General features: G+C 37.4%; 2 protein-coding genes across 2 annotated transcripts; both read left to right on the plus strand.

Moving 5' to 3' along the window:
- The first annotated feature begins 8,035 nt into the window (after window positions 1-8,035).
- LOC133978111 (interferon-induced GTP-binding protein Mx-like) lies at window positions 8,036-14,631 on the plus strand. The gene is made up of 12 exons (XM_062416464.1): window positions 8,036-8,222; window positions 10,447-10,584; window positions 10,971-11,125; window positions 11,410-11,548; window positions 11,668-11,866; window positions 11,952-12,030; window positions 12,195-12,317; window positions 12,426-12,561; window positions 12,713-12,871; window positions 12,960-13,036; window positions 13,755-13,988; window positions 14,289-14,631. The coding sequence occupies exons 1-12, from the start codon at window positions 8,036-8,038 to the stop codon at window positions 14,553-14,555; spliced, it is 1,893 nt and encodes a 630-aa protein (XP_062272448.1). The 3' UTR covers window positions 14,556-14,631.
- Window positions 14,632-18,829: 4,198 nt separating this feature from the next.
- Window positions 18,830-23,489, plus strand: LOC133978112 (interferon-induced GTP-binding protein Mx-like). Its single transcript, XM_062416465.1, has 11 exons — window positions 18,830-19,016; window positions 19,891-20,028; window positions 20,135-20,289; window positions 20,701-20,839; window positions 20,919-21,117; window positions 21,217-21,332; window positions 21,389-21,574; window positions 21,670-21,828; window positions 21,942-22,018; window positions 22,114-22,353; window positions 23,265-23,489. The coding sequence occupies exons 1-11, from the start codon at window positions 18,830-18,832 to the stop codon at window positions 23,487-23,489; spliced, it is 1,821 nt and encodes a 606-aa protein (XP_062272449.1).
- Window positions 23,490-24,553: the final 1,064 nt, after the last annotated feature.

Here is a 24,553-nt window from a genome sequence, read left to right on the forward strand (position 1 = left end):
AGTACACCCATTGTACATACAGGTATTGTTGGGTCTTGTACAAAATCTTAGTCTTTTATTCCTTCTATTTTAAAGGTGTTGTTTACTGAATGTTGTACTTCTTGTGGTGACAGTTTCTCTCTCTGTGCTTGGTAATAGACATTCACTGTTTCAACTGGATGTCTTTTTCAAACTGGTTTGCACTCTGCTGTGGAAGGAAAAAGTGCTCTATGTTTGTATAAATCTTCAAGTTTCTAAAATAGTGTTGACAAGTGCATGATGTGTCTTTATATGATCTCTGTGAAACTAGTAAAAAAAAAAAAAAGAAGAAGAAAAAAAACCTGCAATTTATCTCTGAAAGTTTACAAAATTCAAACTGCCTGGGCACATTACTTTGTTTGGATAAGTATTATTACTTTTTGTTTTAAGCTGACAGGAAGTTTATTTTGATAACGGGTATTTGTAATTCAGATATAGATTCAGAAGCTAATTTAGTGACATGTCTCTGTCTGTTATTTTTGTCACTACAAATATAGTACATTCCAAGTCTGACACTGGTTTTGATAATGTCAGAATGTCCAAAAGAAACAAAACTAAAGCAATAACTGCATACTGCCAAATATCTGCAAAAAACAAACAGTACAGTATGCCATTGCAGTATGTTGTTTGGTTTTCCATGCTTTTCATTTCTTCGATGCATTAACACAGGCATTATCATTTATTTCATTGTATTTGAATAGTGTAAAGAGGAAGACGTGTCTCCCTCCTTGTTTACAAGTGGCTGCTCCTGCTACAAATTACTGTGACTGTTTACTGGCAAATTATATATAAAAAAAAAAAAATCAAGTTATACCTCTCCAAAGAGTATCCATTTACATTGCTAAAGCCCAGCAAAAAAGCAGGCCCCAGTGGTAATAGAAGAATAGTAAACAGTGGGCTCATGTCTGTACATAAATCTTATAGAGCTTTTGTTTACTTTAAAATCACAATTCAGGTTTTAAACAAATTTTAAACAAATCTGTTAAATTCATGTTTTGTATATTGAAGGATAATGCTCAGTTGCTGTTTGTTTACATGAATATGAATTGTGCAACCCTGTTTCTTGACCTCCTAAGCATGTGGCTTGCATCAGTGTAATAAAACAGATCGACCATCCATGTAGCCCGACGTCCATGATAATGTTTACAGGTCCATACACTTGCACTTTAATGAGAGTGATTATGTTTTACAGGCATTCATACTAATGCACACATTTTTCCATAAGTGAAATGTCCTCAATTATCTGCTGAGATCTCTATGCCTGATTTTCCTGCCTGACATTACACACACCAAAAGATAAGCCCTAAAAATTTAACCTGGTTGTGAAAAAGGGATAATGTGAAACCTAAAATGATACTGTCTAATCTAGCTTGCAATCCGAAACAGCAGAGTCCCAGAAAGTCTTTATTAAAACACAAGCCTTTATGAACGCAACATCTGTGTCATCTAGGAGTGCATGTGGTTGAGAGGCTTTGTTGTTGTACATCCTTTTTCTAGAAGTAATGGGCTGGAAAGTGCAGCTGTCTTAGTTTTATCAGATTCACTTGTCAGTTTAACACAAGTCAAATATGCTGCCTTAAGACTCCAGAAGGATTTGCTCACAAGATAATGAAATTACCGACTGGTGAATAACTTAAAAGCTGTTGTAAAGAACATGCACGTTGAATTAAATAAATTATAATAAATAATAAAAATGAATTAAAAAAACGAAATCATAAAATAAAGTGACTAAGAAATAATCAACTTCCAATCTATCACCAAATGGTTTGTTGCTTCTTTCTACTTCTCCCATTCAGTTTATTTGTACTCCCTCCACCTGTCATTTGTTCTGGACAATGTCACGTGATCATCAGTTGCCCAAGCCTCACATCTTCTACAGCTTAACATGCTCAGACAGCTGAGTTATTACAAGTATGGGATGTTTCAAGCTTTCTTCATGGTAGTAAAACATTGGCTTACCGCAGCACATTAAGGCCAATGCAGGAGCGGATTAGATCAAAAGAAACTCGAGTTTATAGTTTACAGACAAACATACTGCATACAGACATGGACTGAATTGAAATGATGGGGCCATCTTGTGGCTGCAGTGCATACTATTGATTGTGGGTTTTGAACAGTCTAGTGGCTGCTTACTGTAGAGCAAGACAGCGCTGGAAGTCTGCAAGGATTCATATCACAGTGCACAGCGAGAACTTGTAATCAAGATTTTGTTGGGTAAATAGTCAAGTGTTACAGATTACTTCGTGCAGGAATTGTATATATTTTCATTTTAAAAATATATACTTTTAAGTGATAATGTAAATGGTGAATACCTCCTTTACTAAACTACCTGTCATAATTCCAAAGTGAATGAAATGGTGATATTAACAAAATATGTTACCCTAACATAATGATTACAAAAGGACAGCTTATGACCAAGTATAAATACTTTACCAATGTCAAACTACAATAATCTTTAATGTTATCTTTATCTTGTGTTAGACTGTGATGTAACCAGTGGAAAAATAAAAGTAGGCTAAATACATTTAATCAAGTACCTAACTTATTAACCATTTTGAATTACTTAAACCTTTCTGAGTATTCTTCTGCTATGTTATATGCGTACTCTGCCACATTTCATGGAAAATATTGCACTTTTTTCTCCATTATGTTTACCAACATTAAAATGCATCTTACCCACATGCATCATTATTAATATTAATGTAGAGGTGGCAGCAGCCATGTATCTGTATAGAGAGGACTTTTAGTTTTGTAACTTCAAAGTCCATCTGTTTATGACTTATGCACTTTTTCTCTACTTGTAAAAGATCGGAATGCTTCCTTTATCAATGCCACCTCTGTGGTGATTGAGACTACCTAGTTTCAGTATTTCCGACAGCACATGAAATGAGCACGGGTGGGTGGACAATCTCCAGTGTGACCAGCAGGAGGCGCCAGCATTCTGATTGAGCGCTCACACGCACAAAGAAACACCACTGAGCAGCTTCACAACAGGGAAGTCTCATAGCGGGATGTGTTCATCAGTCCAAACAGCATCCTCCCAGCAGACATGGAAGCCTTGCAGTATCTAAACGCCGTTATCTCTGAGCGGCTGGCTGCGGCTGCTGTGGAGATTTTCGGGGCGGTGGAGAAAACGTTCACAGAGTATCAGGGAGAAATCAGCCGATCCAAGCAGGAGATAGATCACCTGAGAACATTAGTGCTCTGTCCTCAAATCAGATTACACAGATCAGGTGTGTGGATTAAATGCTTCTATTCAATGATAATGATACCTCGTCATTCATATAACAAAAGAAGCTGCAGCTCCTTTTAGTTTCTGTCATATTGTTTTCAAACCGTGTCTCAGAGTTAGATCAGTATATTTTTCATGGGGATGTTTTAAGAATGCATGTATGGTGAAGAAGCACTGGCATGTGTTGACCTTTAAAATTTAAAAACAATGTGTACATGATGCTTTCTAGATTAAAATGTGAGTTTATAGGTATGTTCATCATTTCTGCATGCTTATTTCACTCAACAGCTCAACAGGTCAGTCCTCACTGCTGTGATCTGGAGGCTTCCCCTGTGAGCTGCAGTAAGGAGGACGTCTGGGCCCCAGATGCGAGTCCAGAGCACCCAGGCCCCCTGCACACTAAAGACCAGAGAGCTGATCATCAGCGAGGATCGTCCTGGAGGCAGCAGTGTGATGCCATAGTGTCTCCTCAGTTTGTGAAAAGAGAACATCCCGAGAATTCACCCTCACACGTCTACCAAGTATTAACTGTTGAGCAGGCGGCGGATATCAAAACTGAACCTGATGGTGATGAGTATATAACATCTCCACCAGCCAGGGAGGCTGAGATCTCCTGTGGTGAGAAGCCAGAGTCTTCTGGACTTCAGCGACTGAAAGGTGAGGATAGGACAAGCTACAGACATTATTTTGTTGTTTTATCTCTCTGATTTAAAGATGTACTCTATACTGAGAAACTTTGACCAGATTTGTTGGGTGACACCTGCCCTATTAAAACTGCAATCAGAAATAATCTGTGTGCACTCAGATTATTGGTCTCTAAACGACATTTTCACTGCATGTCTACTGATTTTGGTGACTTTTCCTCTTAGGCTTGAAAATGAAGCTACAAAAACTTTAGTTCCTCGAATGGCCACTTGAGGCTGGCTCCAAAAGCAATTCCCATAGATCCCCATGTTAAAATGCCCAAATTTACAGCAGAAATAAATGTGTTTGCAGCCACTTTTTGGTACATTTGGTGATTTCTTTTTTTTTACTCACCTCTTTACATTTTTTTAAGCCTTAAAGTTATGCATAATTACATTGTGAGTGACAGGTGCTGCCGTCAGACGTGGCTGTTTGCTCTGTGGATTGTACGAACAGACCATTGCAGTGTTCTGTGCTCCAGTTTGCTCATTTTGGACAAGCTGGGAGTTAGGTGAAATCAAGGTCAACATCTACTCCATGGATTGGCACAAAATTTGGCACATATCCAGACAATGTATTGAAATAACTGGTGATCCTTCTAACGCCACAATGAGGTTGTTTTGACAATTATTGGATGGAGTGCTGTGGATTGGGAAGGATGTGATGAATAATAATAACTTTGATTTTCTGACTTTTCACCCAGTGCCATCATATAACAAGTCAAACAGCTGTTGTCCAGTACACCAAACGTTTTCTGCTCACATACCACACCATTTCGTGATTTAAACTTGGTGTACTGGAGAAGACTTGTGCAGCGTGAGATCAAAATAAAATAAAATGTAGTATATTGTCTTGCTTTGTTTTTCTTGCAGATCCACTTGAGATCACTCATCATGAGCAGGATGAGTCTGATGAGCAGCAGGACAATGAACAAGCCTGGAGCCCCTGCCAGGAACATAAAGATCTTAATCCTCCACACATCAAAGTGGAAAGGTTTACACCATCTGCTCCTCTGCAAGAGACCGACCATGACAGCAAACTCCCTTCTGAGTCAGAGAGGAGTGTTTGTGATGAGGAAAAGAGTAGAGATGGTGAAACAGAAGGCTATGAACTAGGCGTCCCTCAGACCTACTACTCAGTAAATCCAGACTACATAGCATCTCAAAGTAAACATGGCGATGGTGCAGAAGGTGTGGTGAATGGAGAATGGATTAAGGTGCTCACACCAACAGGTACAGTACAAAAGACAAGGCAAAACTCCAATTTGTGCTGTCAGGAAAGGTTCAGTATTGAAACGGAAGAAGATATCAATTATTTCACCAGGGAGAGAAGACACACATGTCCCATCTGCGCCAAACGTTTTAAAGAGTCGAGCCATTTGAAGGATCACGTGAGAATCCACACAGGAGAGAAACCTTACCAGTGCAAGGAATGCAGCAAGAACTTCAGACAGAGCGGAGCGTTGACTTTGCATATGAGAATACACACAGGGGAGCGACCGTACCAGTGCACCGAGTGCGGCAGGCGTTTCAACCGAAAGGGCGACATGGAGACTCACAGGGTGACACATACAGGGGAAAGGCCCCATCTGTGCCTGGTGTGTGGGAAAAGCTTCAAAAGGAAGAGCAACTTAAACACACATCTAAAGACCCATGCAGAAGACAGAATGGATTACACTCAACCACTGTGATTGTACAAATACTATACTACAACCACATAGTGATCAGTTCACTGGAAAACATAGATAATATGTTGACTTCAGTGTATAATACGGCTCTATCCATGGTTCATCATTTCTCTAGGAGAAAGCACAGAGAAACATTTCTCAACTAACTGAAATTAATTTCTTTTCTCTTTTAAAAATGTCTTTTCTTTGAAGTTCATTGAGTTCAAATCTTGAAAGATGAAGAGATGTTGTGATTCACCTCTACAAATGTTAACATTAAAATACACTATGTATAATATAAACTTTAGTTTTATAATTTTAGTTTTATGTGATCCAGACATGCACATTATGATAGCAAAGCTCTATTAATTACATTTTTGCTGGATGTACTGACTTTCTGTTTTTTATTTATTTCAAATAAGGATGATGACTTTAATTGCCAACAGGACTGTTACTGAACATCCTGTAAAACAACACTTTTAATCCAGATCATTTGCAGGGTGCACAAGGCTTCATGGAGGACGGTCACCAGGTTAGTAGAAGATACTAATATCCATTTACAGTATCACATTTACTATCATGTATCCTTAATATCTGCACACTTCAGTTCAGGAAAATTGATGCTAAACAACAAATACACAACTGAAAGTAGAACAAAGTCAAATATAATGGTCAAATCTTACATGATGGAAGATGCAGCTCAAAGCGCTTTAAATACATGTATTGTTAATAGCAACAGTAACAACAGTAAGGTCAAAGGGAAATAAAAATAATGATATTTCGTGATATGTCGGATATTGTTGTAAAAGCACTGTTTGAGTAAAGCCGTGTTTCCCCATCGCGCCGTATGACGGTAAAACTTAATTGAGGAAAATCTAAGTATGTAATTCAATTTTTTTTATTGATTTAATGAATTCAATTGCATGTGTAATTCAGTGTACTTATTTTAGAATTGTAGAAAGAATTGTATTTTATTGAGGTAATTTAGCTTTTCATGTTTTTTGACATTTTATATTCAAAATTAGTCAATTAATTGAGAAAATAATTGGCAGATTAGATCGACTGTGGTTGTTCTTGTACAGTAGGTGCCAGAGATGAGATTACTGGTGTGTGTGTGTGTGTGTGTGTGTGTGTGTGTGTGTGTGTGTGTGTGTGTGTGTGTGTGTGTGTGTGTGTGTGTGTGTGTGTGTGTGTGTGTGTGTGTGTGTGTGTGCGCACTGTCTCCTCCTGCTGGTTCCACAGGAGATTTCCACTGACCTGTGTTTACTTCAGGTGCTGACGGAGTTACTGGAAGTGCAAGTTTACAACCACACGAAGAAAAGCAGCTTGAATCAGAGCTTAACCAAATATTAGGCTATCACCTGCCTTTATAGCTGCACCCAGGCAAAAACATTTTACAGTTTGGCATAAGTAGTGCGACTGAATTATTGGTCACCACAATCTGCATCTGGTTTTATGATGCATTCAGAGATGCATTGTGTTAAATTGGTCTATTATGAAAAGCAGGTGGTACACGCCCTTGATTCCCTTTCATTGAAGAGCATAAATAAAGGTATGTTTGACAGCGCCCCAGCTGACTTGACTACATACATAGCTTGGGTGGTTATTAATTGCTTGCTTCATTGTTTAGCCAATGCCTGAACAAGCATTGTAACATAACCACAGCACGGGTGAGTGTAAGTTTAATATACTTTTTTCTAATGAGGTACTTTTTATACAAGGTTTATAGTGGCTTTTCTAGAAGTAGCCTAAATAAGTAATTCACCTTTGCCTCATACTGTAGATCAGTTTTTGTATTAATCGTACTGCATCAGGACACTTGTTTGTCTTTTTAGCTGTTTAATTTATTAGGTATAACCTTACAATGGTCCATTTGGTCTCTGACCTTCTGGAAACAAAGTGATCCAGGGCATCAAGGTCAAAATCCATTCCTTAAAAACATATCAGTATATACAAAAAAGTATTAAGTGGTCATTACAAAAACCTTTATGAGGCTATAACTTATAAACACAGATAAGATTATTTACTGACTTTTTACTGTTGGCTTTTTCCAAAGAAAGTGACCTGTGACCCTCTATTTAGGTTTATAACTGCAAACTGTTTAGGAAATGAGCCCTTTGATTACTTTATTATGGTTTATTCTCACCAGCCAAAAATAGATTTTCCACCTGACAGCACTATTCTATATATTCTGTTAGGAAGCGGTTGCAATATGGTTTTTTGTTTGTTTTACCTAATATTATCTTAAGATTTCTGTGATGTATCTGAGCCACTGTAAGTGTTAAACAACCACAAAGTTGCAGATAGTATCTGAACTCATTATTCACAAAAAATGATCAAGTAGTATATAAAATAAAAATGTTGTATAGCACCTTTCATACCCCCCCCCCCCCCCCTTTTTTTAATTTCCTTTTTACAGGTTTCAAGTCACCATCATGAACTCTCTGAACCAACAGTATGAGGAGAAGGTGCGTCCCTGCATTGACCTCATTGACCGTCTTCGCTCTCTGGGTGTAGACCAGGACCTGGGGCTACCTGCTATCGCCGTTATTGGAGACCAGAGCTCGGGGAAGAGCTCTGTGTTAGAGGCGCTGTCAGGGGTGGATTTGCCTAAAGGAAGTGGTAAGACCTACTTTGCCTTTCAAAGCAAACGGTTCAGTCGTTCATATATTTCCATTAATTCATACATGGATAGGTGATCTATTTTTTAATCTGGAGCGCATTTAACCCTTTAATAATGGCCCGTCATCATTTACTGCAGGACTGATTTACTTACTAGTGACCGTTTCAATTAAGCAATTATATTTACAATTTATTATTAAAATAAAAAGGAATGTTGAAAGTTTCAGTAGAATAAAGTAAAACATCAGTAATAGTACAGCTTTAAGTATTACCACTCAATCACATCATTTTTTCAAAGAGCTTTTTTAACAGATTGCAAAATGCTGACAAGAGAGGGTTACATTTTTCCCACATTCGGATAGGTCAGTAGGTCTGCATATAATAAGTCACTAATAAAAAAAATTAAAACCTGAGGATATAAATATCAAAGTAATGTTAATAAATGGATTTTCATGTGGATGCACTGCAAGCCTCTCTTTCTTCCTGTTTGTGCAATAGCAGCTAGAATTTCACTGTATGACTACACATGGTGAAAAAACTACTTGATAGTGGTTGTGTGCATCTGAAGTTGGCAAGCTGTAGCTATGTTAGAGATGCGTATGGATTTATAGTAAATTATTTGGTGTTCATTGTGAACTTTAGGGGCTGCATAGAAAAAAAAATTTATTCTTTTGTGCAGAATTAAAAGAATGGGATATGGCTGCGTTTCATCCCGTTTTTGTCTTGAAAAGAAACCAAAAAAACAAATATGCTGTAATTTGAGATCAATTGAGCATGTTCACACAATGCCCATTTTCCTCTGAGGTCACACTTAGGGTAGGAAGCTGCCAAGTTAAGCATGTGTGAGAATTTTTTATATATAAAATGAAACTGATAAGCGTTACACGGACACACAGTTATAGTTTTACAACAAGCTGCTCCACTGTCATATTATTTGGTTTTATGACCAACCTGCATTATGATAGTTACTTCTTAACTAGTTTTGTGATACCAAACAATTGGAGATCTCCACTCACCAAAGTCTGAGGAAGTCTCAATGCACAGTAGTTGCTTGAATAGCAACTCGAACAGGTGTGAATGTTAGGATAGTAAATGTGACAGCGGAGCAGCTTGTTGTGTGCAGGCATCCATTTACATTTTTTTAGATTTTATATTGCTGTCTTTTGTTGAAATAGTTTAACAACCAAAGCAGCGGGTTTAATATCAGATCTTTTTTATTTATTTGTTTATGAACTGCAGAGTGTTGAATAAATCAGGATAGCTCATGTTAGCAGCTTTCTTTCCAGCCTGTCTGCTATGATGCATCAGCTTGTTTTGTTCCATTTCTTAGAAAGAATCCCTGATTAACTTTCACCTGCTTGTATGTTTATCAGTGATGATAAAGGGTCAGTGGTTAGCAGAAGTAATTATGTAGATGTAACTATATGAATATTATAGCCCCCCAACCACTCAATGCAAAGATTTTTATCTGTCCTTGTAGAGTACACCAATAGCAAAGCCCATTAGAGGGCTACAGATGTACTCATAGAAAAGGAGTTACATTTAGGTAAAAACTTTTTACTTCTGTCAAACTTCAAAATAAATGCATCTCTGTATGTAACTGAAAACAATGAATTTTCATTATCTTGTACATAATAATACTACAAAACAATGTATAGCTTTTGAAACAACTATGGGCAACTGGGCATGTCTGGCATCTTGTTCAACAGTTTTGAATTCGGGTTAAAAAAAATAAAAAAATCTAGCTGTAATGAAAAGGGGCATTTCCGATTTCCTCAAAGACCTTTGTTATTTTTAATAACATACTACTAACTAAAACATTTAGAAACACGTTTACATGATTTCTGACTGTAAAAAGGATGACTAAATGTGATTTCAGTTGCAAACAATAATTATTTATTGAAAGGCCTTATCATAAGCCTACTTTAAGTGACCATATACCTTGCAGGCACTTACACATTGAGTATAAAATTGAAAAGTCTGACCTGAAAAATCATATATCAAAAGAAAGTCATGTAGACAGACAGTGTGTGGGAGTTTTTCATTGTTGTTCATTTTGATGCACCTGTCAGACATTTAAGTGTGCAGAAATGTTTTTTTAATTGGACAAATTGTTTGAGACCCGGTTTTTATTTGAAATGATTTGTACTATCTGAGGTACTGTTACTGGATTTCACTTTGACTTTTTACTCCTTGTCTCATCATTCACTCTCCCATAACTCAGGCATTGTGACAAGATGTCCTCTTGAACTGAAGATGAAGAAAAAGAAAGAGGGAGAGAAGTGGTGTGGAAAGATACGCTACAGGAACCATGAGGAAGAAATAAAATGCCCTGCAGATGTGGACAAAAAGATTAGAGAAGGTACAGTATACAGGGCAAATATCTAACAAAGAAGTCAGTCATAGGTACAACGCCTCTGCAGTATCATCCTTAAATACATGTCACTCATTTGTCACATAGAGCTCTGCAACTTTGGTATCGCCCCCCCCTAAACACAGCAAGACAAATGAAACACAAGGAAACAAAACTTATATTAAGTTTTAAGTTTCCTGCTTTCGTTGCAGTGCATGCCCATTCTCATACTGCTTATCGGCGGCAGTGGAGTGAAATTGGGTTTTGGTCAATTTTAATTTCCTCCAGCATTCTTAAATGCCCTTACCAATTAAAGGTTCAAGTTTTAATTAGCTTTTCAGTGATTAGCATGACCATCTTTTATAATCATCATATATTGTGCCCTCTCTATCCAGCTCAAAATACAATGGCCGGTAGCGGGGCGGGGATCAGTAATGCCCTCATCAGTCTGGAGATCGCCTCTCCTGATGTTCCAGACCTGACCCTCATTGACCTGCCTGGCATCACCAGAGTGGCTGTAGAAGGACAACCAGAGAACATTGGAGATCAGGTATATTGGTTTATGTCTACTTTGATCCAGAGTAAAATACCTTCACCTTTCTTTCTTAAGATGTTTCTTAAAATGGATTACACCAGTAATGGTGAGAAGATTTCACATTCATCCAACAAGTTTGTCCTCTGTTCTGTAATGCCTATTAAAACTCACAAGGCTTTAGTCTTGTTATAATGTAGTTGTTTGTTATTTGATTAAAACAGTCCAAAACACATCGCTTATTCGATAGTTGCGCAGTTTATAATCATATAATTTGATATAATATGATTGAATAATTTCAGATAAAGTTAATGATCCAGACGTACATCAAAAGACAAGAGACCATCAGCTTGGTGGTTGTTCCATGCAACGTGGACATAGCAACCACAGAGGCTTTGAAGATGGCACAGCAAGTGGATCCTGAAGGAGAGAGGACTTTGGGTAAATATGTTGGGGTTTTTTTGTTTGTTTTTTTTAAGCCACCAGGCTGTTAGGTAGCTCAACACCTTACTGTCCTTTTGTAGCTTTAATAGAACTTCTCTAATTCATCTGTCTCTCAGGTATCTTGACCAAACCTGATCTGGTGGACAAAGGCACAGAAGACACAGTGGTTAACACTGTTCATAATCAGGTCATCCACCTGAAGAAGGGATACATGGTTGTCAAGTGCAGAGGTCAGAGGGAAATCAAACAGAAGGTGTCTCTTACTGAAGCAATAAAAAGAGAGAACGCCTTTTTCAATGATAATGTGCATTTCAAGTAAGTTCATTCTTTTCAGTGATCATGTAAAGAATGTTTTGCACATTAACAGGTTGTGTAATTTTCTATTTCATTCTGAACTCAGAACCCTCTACGATGAAGGCTTTGCCACTGTGCCTAAACTGGCTGAGAAACTCACCCTGGAGCTGGTGCATCATATCCAGGTGAATACATCATGCAAGAACTGTTAAGCCGATTATGTTTTGGGCGTCAAGTCTTAAGATTTGTCCCCAGCTTTGGAGCGTCACATTAACAATTCACTACAAATTACCTGGCTGACTTTGAGTGTTCATATTTTGAGACTGTGATTGTGTGATGTGATTTGTAGAAATCTCTGCCTCGACTGGGAGAACAGATAAAGGAGAAACTAAAACACACTAACGCACAACTGGAGAAATATGGGGACGGACCTCCATCTGATGCATCTGAGAGATTCACTTTCCTCATTGATGTGAGTTTATCAGTAACATACAAAACACTGCATTTTCTAACCCAAATTACATCTCATTCAAAAGGATATGCAGTACATTTATTGTCATGTCTTTTATCTGTTATTTAGAGAGTGACAGCGTTTACACATGACGCTATCAGCCTCACCACAGGGGAGGAGCTCAAATTCGGAGCCAATATCTTTTCCATACTCAGAAAAGAGTTTACCACTTGGAAAGATACCATAGACAACTCTGGATTAACATGTATGTATTTGGTTCCTTTGCTCTCATACTCCAAAACTGTAACATAATATACCTTGAAACTTGATACCTTTTACCTAGGTTGAAGTTTTGTTCCTCATTGCTCTACTGACCTCTGCTAACCAAGCATGAACCTACTTCATTCACATTGCAGTCAACTGGAACATTGAGAGAGAGGTAGCTCAGTATGAACGAAAGTACCGTGGAAGAGAACTGCCAGGGTTCATCAACTACAAGACCTTTGAGGGCATGATCCAACAGCACATCAAACAACTTGAAGAACCTGCTGTCCAGAAACTCAAGCAAGTGGCAGGTATGTCTTATCCTGATGCCATACCACGATGCCATCTCAATACAGTTTTTTTTTTATTTGCCCATGTATTTTTTTCCATGTGTTTTAGAAATTGTGAAGAAAGAGCTGTTTAACCTGGCACAGTGCAGCTTTATTGGATTTCCTAACCTCATCACAATTGCTAAGGTATCATCTTCACTATCAACTGCCTTTGTATACAATGTTATGGAGCCCAAGAGTGGCCATGGAGAAAGAAAATCATAAAATTGTGCTCAATTCAATAATTCATGCAATTGGATTGCTTAATCAGTGCTCTTGATTTATCTATGTTGCCTCTTCCTATATTGTAGAGGGCACCAAATGCCCTTTAAAATAAGGCAAAATGATACAGAAGAGTCTTTTTTATGTGCTGATGCATGTTGAAGAAAGAGTGGGTTTAGTTTTGATTATTACGATCCCCATGAGCCATTACACTAGGTAACACTACTATTCCTGGTTAATCACAGTATTTGATTTACTTGAGGGCAATCCTGAACCCTGCTTTTTATGAACTGGATGACATTAGCAGGAGTGTGAAAGTATTTGCAGCAAAAAAGTCTCAGCTGTCAGAGATAGAGTGACAGAGTGTTGTGATACAAGCCAAACCTGAATTGTATCCATTTAGGTCAAAATCAAACCTTAGTAAATCCAAGCAATCAATAGTAAAGGTGCATGCAGGATGAGAGAATGGTAAATTCTGTTTTATCAAAAGCACCAATCATTAAATTGGGAGCATGCAACATTATATTTAACACACAAATGAATTGAATCAAGTGCAACAAATATTAAATGATAATTACTGTTTTTCCATATAATGTGACGAAATGTTGTTAATAATTTACTGACACATTTCTTTGTGCTTTAGTTGAAAATTGAAGCCATCGTAAACCAGAAGGAGATTGAAGCAGAGTCCATGCTGAGGACTCAGTTTAAAATGGAGTTGATCGTCTACACTCAGGACAGCACGTACAGCAAGAAGTTGGGGAAACGGAAGCGAGAAGAAGCCGAACAGGAGAAACTGAGTGTCCGCCCTCACAGCAGTAATGAAAATGGGGCCACCTTGAAAGAGATGATGAAACACTTTAAATCCTATTACGAGGTAAATGTAATTCTGCATGTTGGGCTTTTCATAAATCATACACATTTTCATTAATTACTGTAATTTGTGGCTGTAATTGTTTATGATGACTCATGGGAGGAACCCTCAGAAGGAAACACTAAAAAAATACTTATTAGTTAATTGATTCAGAAACAGTGAAATAGTGAATAGATCATTAGGATGTAATAGTACATTTACGAACAATTAGTTTAGTTTTGGATAAATGTGTATGCCAGTTTTTATTTTAAAGTGTCACCCAAATTATTTAGAACTCTATCTTTCTCCTCCCACAAATCACAGATTGCTGGTCAACGTCTAGCTGATCAGATCCCACTGGTGATCCGCTACCAGATGTTACAGAAGTCTGCTGCACAGCTGCAGAGGGCGATGATGCAGATGCTTCAGGACAAGGAGAAAACCGAGACCCTGCTTCTAGAGGACTTCGGCATACAAACCACGAGAAGCAACCATCAGGGTCGCATTCAGCGCCTGTCTAAGGCACGCATTTTGCTGACTGAGTTTAGCATGAACATATACAACTTCAACTCAACTCCAGTGCAAACTTAAACTTAGATTTGTAATTAACAAAGTTGCTGAGCTGCTTAGCACATTTAAATGTGCTAACGATGAATCCTTTATTCCTCTTTCATGCATATTTCTGCACATCATTAGTCATTTATTTTAGGGATTCAATATCCATGTTTTCTGAGACTTTTCTTTCAAAATGTTACAAGACTTGTATTCAATATTCTCTGTCTGGATGGAAATGGAAGAACAGCTGAGCATTTTTGTTACAGTGCTAGGTTTTAAATGTTTTTTCTAACTTTATATACTTCATGTTAAAGGTTTTTGTTGTTGTTTTTGTGTGTTAGTTTGGGTTTGTCTGCTTTTTTTTTTTTTTTGCAGTTATTCAGTGTTACTTTTGGTTATGATAAAAATATACAAAGGATGCACATCATTTTCAAATTGAGCTCCACAGGCATTTTTATTAGTCATTAGTCATTAGTTTATGATTTATTTGGTGTGCTGATTGAGTTTCAGTGATGGTTGGTTATTGCGTCATTCCTCTGTTTAGACAGTTACTTTGTGTGAAGTTAATCTATCTTTCTTGGATTATTATGTATCTGAATTAGGAATTGTGATTAGGTTAATATTTGTTTTGTCCATTTTAAACTATTACACTCGATTTGATCATTCCATAGTGATGGCTTACTGGGATAAGCCAGTGGAACTGAGCCATAATTACTGTAGAATTAGTTAGTATTTTGCTTGAATGAATACTAATATCTCCTAAGGATAGTCTGGCTCCAGGAATAAAACCAATTTAATGGCTTGTCTATTAGGACAGATGAGTAAATGCAGGGGCTCCAGTCTATGATAATGCTGAGAAGGTTCAACAGAAGGGAAGTATGTCTATTATTTAAGTTGAGGATGAGGAAGACAATTTGGTCATGATATAATAAAAGCAAAAAAGAAAGAAAAAGGGGTGAGAGGTAGGACTGGAAAAGGTTTTATCTTCTCCCTTCTCCTTTTCGAACATAACATGCCTTATTTAATTTCTTTACTTGGATTATTTGAATTTGTTTCTTTGAGATTGCTGATGATTTTTGTTTGTTTTGTTTTCTTGCATATATATGTTTTATCGTGTTGCTTCTTGCCTGAACAAGTTTGTGATTAGTTATTTGGTCTGGGAATGAGATGAATGTTGTGACACACCAAATAATGAATATTAAAAGTTGTGAAAACAGATGTGCAGTAGTAGTAGTAGTCATTTCTTACAGTGTATACTCCTGCTTTCGATTTGTTGGTGTTATTACGGTGGTGTTATTCCAGTTCCCAGTTCACTCATAATTTCCTTGTTGTCATTTCCCAGGGCGTCAATTAAGACATCAGCTGTTCACATCACCTGGTCACATTTAACCAATAGCACAGTGACACACCTTTATTATCAGCCTCATATTGCTTCTGTCCTTTTAAATGTTTTATTTCTCTCTCTGCTTTAGTGCCTTCTTGGTGCTGTTTTGTGTGACTCACACCTGATCACTACCCAGTCTTCACAGATTCATTAGTGCATACCGTCATCAACCTCATCAGTCTCATCAGAAGTCATTCAATTCCTTGATTCAAAGTCTCCCCATAGAGAAAATACCTAATCAATAACATCATCTGCATATAAAACATCTATTTTTGCTTCATTCGCTTGTCTCTCCTCATTGAAATACCTTGGTGATGTTGTATGTATATAATGAGTATGTATAGTTTCAGCCCATTAAACCCTCCATATATTCACGTTTCAAGTTTTTTCAAGAATAAAAGTAGATCATGTTAATCAAACAGGTGTATAACATTTGTTTTCTTATATTGAAGTGTAAAAAACATAAAAACAAATGTCATATAATACTTTTAAATATTTGTAACATGTCATGTAACATTAATCATTTTTCTGTAGTCAGGGCCGGCCCGTGGCATAAACGGTCTATGCGGTTGTTTAGTGCCACAACCACTATGGGGGGCCACATGCCTGCTCCAAAAACTGAAGTGTTGGACTGTTCACACAACATTGATTAAGCCTATCACCAGCAGATAAATCTCTGTGTAGTTCACATAAGGAGATTTTAAATATTGAGAATCTGCCGACTGTCCAGTACGTCTGCGGGTTGGGAAGCTAACTTCCGGTTAGTCGCCTGCTAACTTAAACTGGGATAAAGTAAGTGAGTAATTGTGTGGCGCTTCGAAACTATCCAAATATCATGATATGACAGATGAATGAAGCCCTGGCAAAAAAGAAGACAGAATAAAGGTATGCATTATTTATTGAATCTATCATAATGAATTTGGTGTTTCTTGCAACATCAAAGTTGTATTTTTGAACACATTGAACTGTAAATAGCCACAGTTAATTTTAACTTGACATGCTGGTTAGACATAATAGAATCATTATAATACTTAGATGATGAGTCTGAAGCATTTTTGATTAGAACATGCTTGGTTTTTTTTGTTAGCTTGCTAGCTAACCAAAGTGGAATTGCAAAACATAACTAATAACCAAATAACCTCCTTGATTGTATGGCTAGCTTGTGTTGTTAGCTACTTAACAATGTTTTTGTGTTGTTGTTTTTTTGGCAACTTTAGAGTTGTTGTTTAATTTTGAACAAATTAAAGTGAACATAGCCACAATCATTTTAACCTGGCAAGCAGTGGCTAAAAAGTAATGAATGTATTATTAATTTGAGCTGATGTGTTTTTCAATAGAACAAGCTTTTCTTGCTATTTTCTCGCTAACTTAAGTAGAATTGCAACATCATTTGTAAATATATATTTGTATCATTTATCAAATGTCTAAATTGCCCCAAATTCTTCCAGGTTAACTATTAACTTTCTAGCTATGTTAAATTGCATCTTTTTAGATCATATATGGAAATATTAAGATTATTGGATAATTTGCATGTTCTGAAAATTGTTGTCATTTGTTGTGTGTTTGATGTATAGACCTGATACATGTGATGTAGCCTACCTGTGTAATTTCTTCCAGCCTATATTTAAAAATAATAATCTAATGTATAGTATTTTCAGGGGCATTACTGAAGTATTTTGGAGCTTCTTCCGCTGCACCAGGCACATCTACCTCAGTTGGTGTTCATGTTCATTTGTCATTGTCTTTACTTATAGACCTTGTTTTGTACAAGTTGCTTTCTTTCTTAGTCTCTCAAATTTTTATATTTTTGAATATTTTGCACTCTGACATGGATTGTTCCTTGTTATTCATTTTATCAAAATAGTTTTGGTTTTACTGGTGTTCATTTGTCTTTACTTATAGACCTTGTGATGTGCAGGAGTGTTGCTTTTATCATGTAAATATGTTGACATTAATATTTATCATTTTGAATACTTCTCATTTTTTTCTTAACTGTTCATATTTTAATATATTGTTAATAGATTGTCAGGTTCAGTCAACCTAAAACATCATAAATATCAGACAAGGGAAGACAAGACACAGCGTTAGAGTTATTTACTTGCAAGGAGAACGGACAGAGATACGCTCCAGTTACCTCCAACCCGCTCTGAAAGCGTATCTGTCCGAACCCTCTCTTTTTATTCCACAACAAGGGAGTTTCCTAGTTACATTACAGTTGTTGCTCTAACGAGGGGATTTCACACTGAAACAACGTAGTTATGATAATATGTTTGCATATACACATGAACATTCTAGCCATGACGTTCTCTTTCTCGACATCGCCCTGGAAACCAGTTATTATTAGGTTTCGGTCAATATTGCGGTCAGGCTGTAGTTCCTCTTTTGATATCGCGGTTGGGCTGTAGTTCCTCTTTTGATATCGCGGTTGAGTCATCGACCTGCAGTTACGTCAGCCAGGTGTAACTTCCTGAAAAACACTTCAAAACACACACACAACTCTTGCACAAGATAATAACATCTTTAGAAAGTATAAAGACAACATATGAGATAACGTATATACAATTATTCCAACATAGATGTTTTAAAATAAAGTAAGATATTTGCTGTTAATTGATTTGCTTATCTCTAGTTTGTGTGTATGTGTTCATCTTCATCCAGTTATGAGCAGTGTGTGATTTGGTGCTTGTGCTGTAAGTGTCTTGGGGCCACATATAAAATCTTGTTTAGGGCCACCAAAATCCTAGCACCGGCCCTGCCTGTAGTAAGATGAGGAGGTGTGGCATCAGCTCCATAAGTGTTTCCAAGTTTATGCTACAGCAGATGCGACTTTACTTGTCAGGGACTGAGCTCATCAGTGCGAACTGTCATTTTACTGGCAGTTACTTTGTAAAGACCATTTCTTTACAGCAAACAATAAATCACCATCATGAACTCTCTGAACCAACAGTATGAGGAGAAGGTGCGTCCCTGCATTGACCTCATTGACTCTCTTCGTTCTCTGGGTGTAGAGAAGGACTTGGCACTGCCCGCTATCGCGGTGATTGGAGACCAAAGTTCGGGGAAGAGCTCTGTGTTAGAGGCGCTGTCAGGGGTGGCTCTGCCAAGAGGAAGTGGTAAGTTAACCCATTAGCACAATTACAGACTCTACCTATCTATCTATCTATCTATCTATCTATCTATCTATCTATCTATCTATCTATCCATCTATATATCTATCTATGAGTGTAATTTTTCGATCATTTGAACAGCATGTCATTGTCAAACAGGAGAAGGTAATCCTGTAAGACTGGTTTTACAACAGATGGTGTTGGCTATTGGGCACTGTGCCCGCTTGTAAGCTACAAGTCAGCAAAAATTGCCACAAGGCAGTGTTCACTGTAGTGAACATTGTATTACTGTCATGAACTGGCTCACGTTTCAGACAAAGAAGGAAGGAAAACACACAAAAGATTAGGTGTCATGTCAACAAATGAAGCAATTATTAAATAGCCTATATAAAATTAAACTATTTACAGAAACAAATTAATCAAGTGTGACAAAGTCAGGAAAGTCAGTGATGTACAGTAGATGGATGAGTTGAAAATAATGCAGTAAGGTTGGATGTTGAAAGACATGACCAATCAAATAAAACCAAAACCAGGAAACTCTGGGCATGTCCCCCAAACAACTTTTATTTTATTCTGATTGGATAACGTTGCTGTAGGTGGAAAAACTCCATATTTTGCTTTGGACATACTAATTTTCTGACAGCAACTATAATTCACTCAAGCCTTGAGGCACTTGCCCAGATTGCCAATATGGTAGCCTGTTACCTGTTTGACAAACACCTGCACATGAATAAAAACCGGCGTTCTGTATAATACATATATATAATATTACTTATTCATTATGTTCAACTCTAACTATTGATATTCTAAATGTAAAACTTTTGATTTCACTTTGAGTTTTTTGCTAGTCATTTTTGTCATTGACTCATCCTTAATTCAGGCATTGTGACAAGATGTCCTCTCGAACTGAAGATGAAAAGAATGAAAGAGGGAGAGGAGTGGTATGGAAAGATAAGCTACCAGGATCAGGAGGAAGAGATAGAAGACCCTGCAGACGTGGAGAAAAAGATTCGCGAAGGTAACAAAGTCAGAAATGTCACAAATAAAAGTTTGATTGACCAAATTTTATTTAAGTTCAGCTCTTCGATCATTTGTGACCATCATTCATCATATCCCATCAACAGCCCAGGATGAAATGGCCGGAGTCGGAGTTGGGATCAGTGATGACCTCATCAGTCTGGAGATCGCCTCTCCTGATGTTCCAGACCTGACCCTCATTGACCTGCCCGGCATCGCCAGAGTGGCTGTAAAGGGACAACCAGAGAACATTGGAGATCAGGTGTGCTTGTTCATTGTCCCTTTTACTCTAAATGATCCCCAAAACACATTTTAGAAAGTTGTTCCAATGAAAAGTTTAGACAGTGAGGTCTGTGGATTATCCAGTTTAACAAGGACACTTTTGTGGAAAAACACTTTGCTGTTGAGTTTTTAAATTATAATGTGTCAACACTGAGATCACCAACCATTAAGATTCATTGTCTGGGGTTACCAGCAGAAATTTAGGAAACAGTTATCTCAAACCCAGGGCCGTGTTCTGGACACAATATCTCCTTTCCTTTAGCCCAGTAGCACAATTACAGACTTTAAGTTTTGTAATATTCACTCATTATGTGAACAGAAAAGACTCAAGCTTGAAAGTCATTTGACAGATGTGCAACTTACTTCACACAACATGAATGGATACTTTCAGATAAAGAGACTGATCCAGAAGTTCATCACAAAACAAGAGACCATGAACTTGGTGGTTGTTCCATGCAACGTGGACATAGCAAACACAGAGGCTTTGAAGATGGCCCAGTTAGTGGATCCTGATGGAGAGAGGACTTTGGGTAAGTAGAACTCATTTTGGCCACTTGACTGTCACAATAAGTTACTCGACTCTTAGGAAGTGTACTCTTTCTCTCTCAGGTATCTTGACCAAACCTGATCTGGTGGACAAAGGCACAGAAGACACAGTGATTGATATTACCCATAATGAGATCATCCACCTGAAGAAGGGCTACATGATCGTCAAGTGCAGAGGTCAGACGGAGATTGCAGAGAAGGTGTTTCTTACTGAAGCAATAGAAAGAGAGAAAGCCTACTTCAAAGATCACGTGTATTTCCAGTAAGTTTGTTCTCTTTTGGTGTTGATGCAAATATTTCTGTGTTAAATTTTTGGCAGTTTGTGGAGCATGTGCTCAGCAGCTTTTGATCTTTTCTGTAGCACTCTTTACAATGACGGTCTTGCCACTGTTCCTAAACTGGCTGAGAAACTCACCCTGGAGACTCACCTTCCTTATAGATGTGAGTTCCCTCACTTTTACTTGGCTACAAAGACAAATGCCCACCACCTTTATGAATTAGATTATCCTAATTTATATTTATAAAGAAACAACAAAACACCTGTAAACAACAGTTTTTGTTTTCTAATGGGCTCCAGAAAATGTCAGCTTTCAATCAGGATGCCCTCAGTCTGACTACAGGTGAGGAACTCAAGTGTGGAGTAAGGATCAATGTCTTTTCTACACTCAGAAGAGAGTTTGGGAAGTGGAACACCCAACTAGAGCAATCAGGAGCAACATGTGAGTGCTTCGATATGTCTGGTCTACAGCTGTCTATCAACACTGGATTATTCTCACAGCAGCAAAACTCTGTAATTTACATTTGTGTGTTGTAGTTAATGACAGAATTGAGACAGAGGTGGAAGAATATGAAGAGACATACCGTGGAAGAGAACTGCCAGGCTTCATCAACTACAAGACCTTTGAGCTCATGGTCAAAGAGCAGATTAAACAGCTGGAAGAACCAGCTGTCAAGAAACTCAAAGATATTGGAGGTATGTGATGAAATAAATGACAGATTTACCCAATTTTCTGCTGATTAGTGTAGATTCATGTACGTAGTTGGAAACCAAACAGCTGTATCTTGTTGTGTTCCCATTTCCTCCAGATGCTGTTAGGAAAGCATTCATACACCTGGCCCAAAGTAACTTCACTGGATTTCCCAACCTTCTGAAAACAGCCAAGGTAGCCATCTTCAATGAGATTTATATTGAGTTGTTTTATAATTTGATAGACTTTGTCCCCACAACATTGAGACTGACCAGAATTTTATTTTGTAGGCAAACATTGAAGCCATTAAGCAAGAAAAGGAGTCCATAGCAGAGTCCACACTGAGAACTCAGTTCAAGATGGAGCTGATTGTTTACTCTCAGGACAGGACCTACAGCAGCAGTTTGAGTGAGGAGAAGAGGAGAGAAGACGAGGAAGAGGAAGAGGAGGAAGAGTATAATGAAATCAAAATCTTAGATTACCATGCCACACTGCAGCAGCTGAAGTTGCATCTTAAATCCTATTACAAAGTAAGTCCTTTTTTCAAGGAATGATTCGTTAAAAACAAAAAAAATGTCCTCAGGTGTAAATCAGTCTATCTCTATATATATTTTGTTGTGTCTGTGCCTGTTGGTAATTCCTGGGAATATTCTGGGAATGTGGGAGAAGAGGTGCAACTGAGGCTGAGTTTATGTAAATTAGGTGCAGTAGAATTTTGGTGCTTTCATTGCTTTCAACTTTGGTAGGAAATTGTGCCTATGATAAAACCTTCAACCAGTGTCGTGTCTGACCCATATGTATTTTACATCTTAACAATGTGTCACTTTCAGAATAATCCTGATATTAAAAGATACATAATCAAACAATACAAACATCAAGAATCTTAATTAATACAAGACATATGCATAATTTTTACAGAAACACACAGAGTCAACATTTGGCATGCAACAGTATTTTATTAAGATAACAACAAAGAAAAGGTTTATCATAAAACGTTAAGCTCTGACAATTAATTTTTTTTTTAAAAACTCCATCTGAGTCTAGGATGTCAACAGCAGGCTCTAAATCACTTAACTCTTCATCAACATGATTCTAATAGAACATATAAGCCAACATGATGTGTTTCACAATGATACTTTGAGACATATTTGAAGTGTTTGGGAAGTCAGTCTTGTCATGGGGATCATTACAGTGAGTTTTCAGTTTTACCACTTACATATTACATATTACATATTTCATTACATTCTTTATAAATAAAACAACATCATACACACCATAGCAACATATCACCATGTGTTACATTTTACCATCTTGCCATGTTTTTGGTCATAAACAGTATTTAAGTGTTGAACAAAATTACATTTTGATGAGATGATGACATTGAACAATTCTGTCACTTCCCATAACTTCTGTCAAACATTCTTCCTTTTCCCTCCTTCAGATTGCCAGTCAACGTCTGGCTGACCAGATCCCACTTGTGATCCGGTACCAGATGTTGCAAGAGTCTGCTGTCCAGCTGCAGAGAGAGATGCTGCAGGTGCTTCAGGACAAGGAGAATATGGAGTTTTTGCTGAAGGAGGATTATGACATTGGCCACGAAAGGGCTGCTTTGCAGAGTCGCCTGGAGCGTCTCCAGAAGGCTCGTGCATACCTGGTGGAGTTCTAGCGGTCAAGGACCAATGGATATTATTGCCAGTGCATTACAGTATAAGCAGCCTTCATAGGTTGGAGCTGGTCAAGGTGTAGCTAAATTTGTAACCTGAAGATAAATGTGTCAGTAAAATCTTCACCTTTGAATGCAACTATAGCTGTTAAATGGGCTATATGTGGTGGGGTTATGTTACCCTATGAAATGTAGGGAAACATAATAATAATGGAACTAAAAGTAGTCTACTTAAAATGTTCAGCAATTAAAGTACTTGATTAGTGTATTTTACTTTCCATCCACATCATGCCAACCCCTCCTACTGTCCACCATAACCACAGTACAGATAAAATCCTCAACCTAATAGCCCAGTAATGAAACAACAGCAACAAAACAAATCTATTCACAACTAAATTGTTAACTAGGGCTTGAGAGTTTGAAAGTCTTCAATTTTAATTTTGCCTAAAAATTCCAACATTTTCAAAGATATTTGTGCCACAATAAATTACAGTGAAGGGGAAATAAAGGAACAAGACTTCTGGAATAACTGATTTTAATATAATACTTAATTCTCAAATTCATTCTTATAATCCCAGACAGGTTGATGCTCTAACTCTTCCTGTTTACAGACTGAAACATGGCCAGTATTCCCTCAGATATCCTGGTGTACACACATGGAGTGCCAAAATGCATATTGCAAGAACTAGAAACTGGAAAAAAAAAAAAAAATCTCATTTAATTCATGATGCCTATTTTGTATATGTCTTTCTTTGGATTGGTTATTGTTTCTTGTTGTATGCTGAATGGTGTACTATTCAGTGTTCCTTATTGCCATTTAATTTTCTAAATTGTGTAGAACTTAGTTTCATATTGAGGTCTGTTGTATAAACTAATCTTGACCTCTCCTGCAATATGGATTTTATGATGTTTTTTTAGGCTATACAAACAATGCAAATCGAGTCTTTTTAAATCACATGCAAGAAACTGATATTGTAAGTGGGAAAAAAGCTTCTCACATGAAACTCATGGAACTAAGGAGAAGATATTTTCCTCCTCAGCTATGTCTTCTGTTACGTGCTCCCCCC

The sequence above is a fragment of the Scomber scombrus genome, chromosome 3 (genome assembly GCF_963691925.1).
Source record: "Scomber scombrus chromosome 3, fScoSco1.1, whole genome shotgun sequence".
NCBI classification, from domain to species: Eukaryota; Metazoa; Chordata; class Actinopteri; order Scombriformes; family Scombridae; genus Scomber; species Scomber scombrus.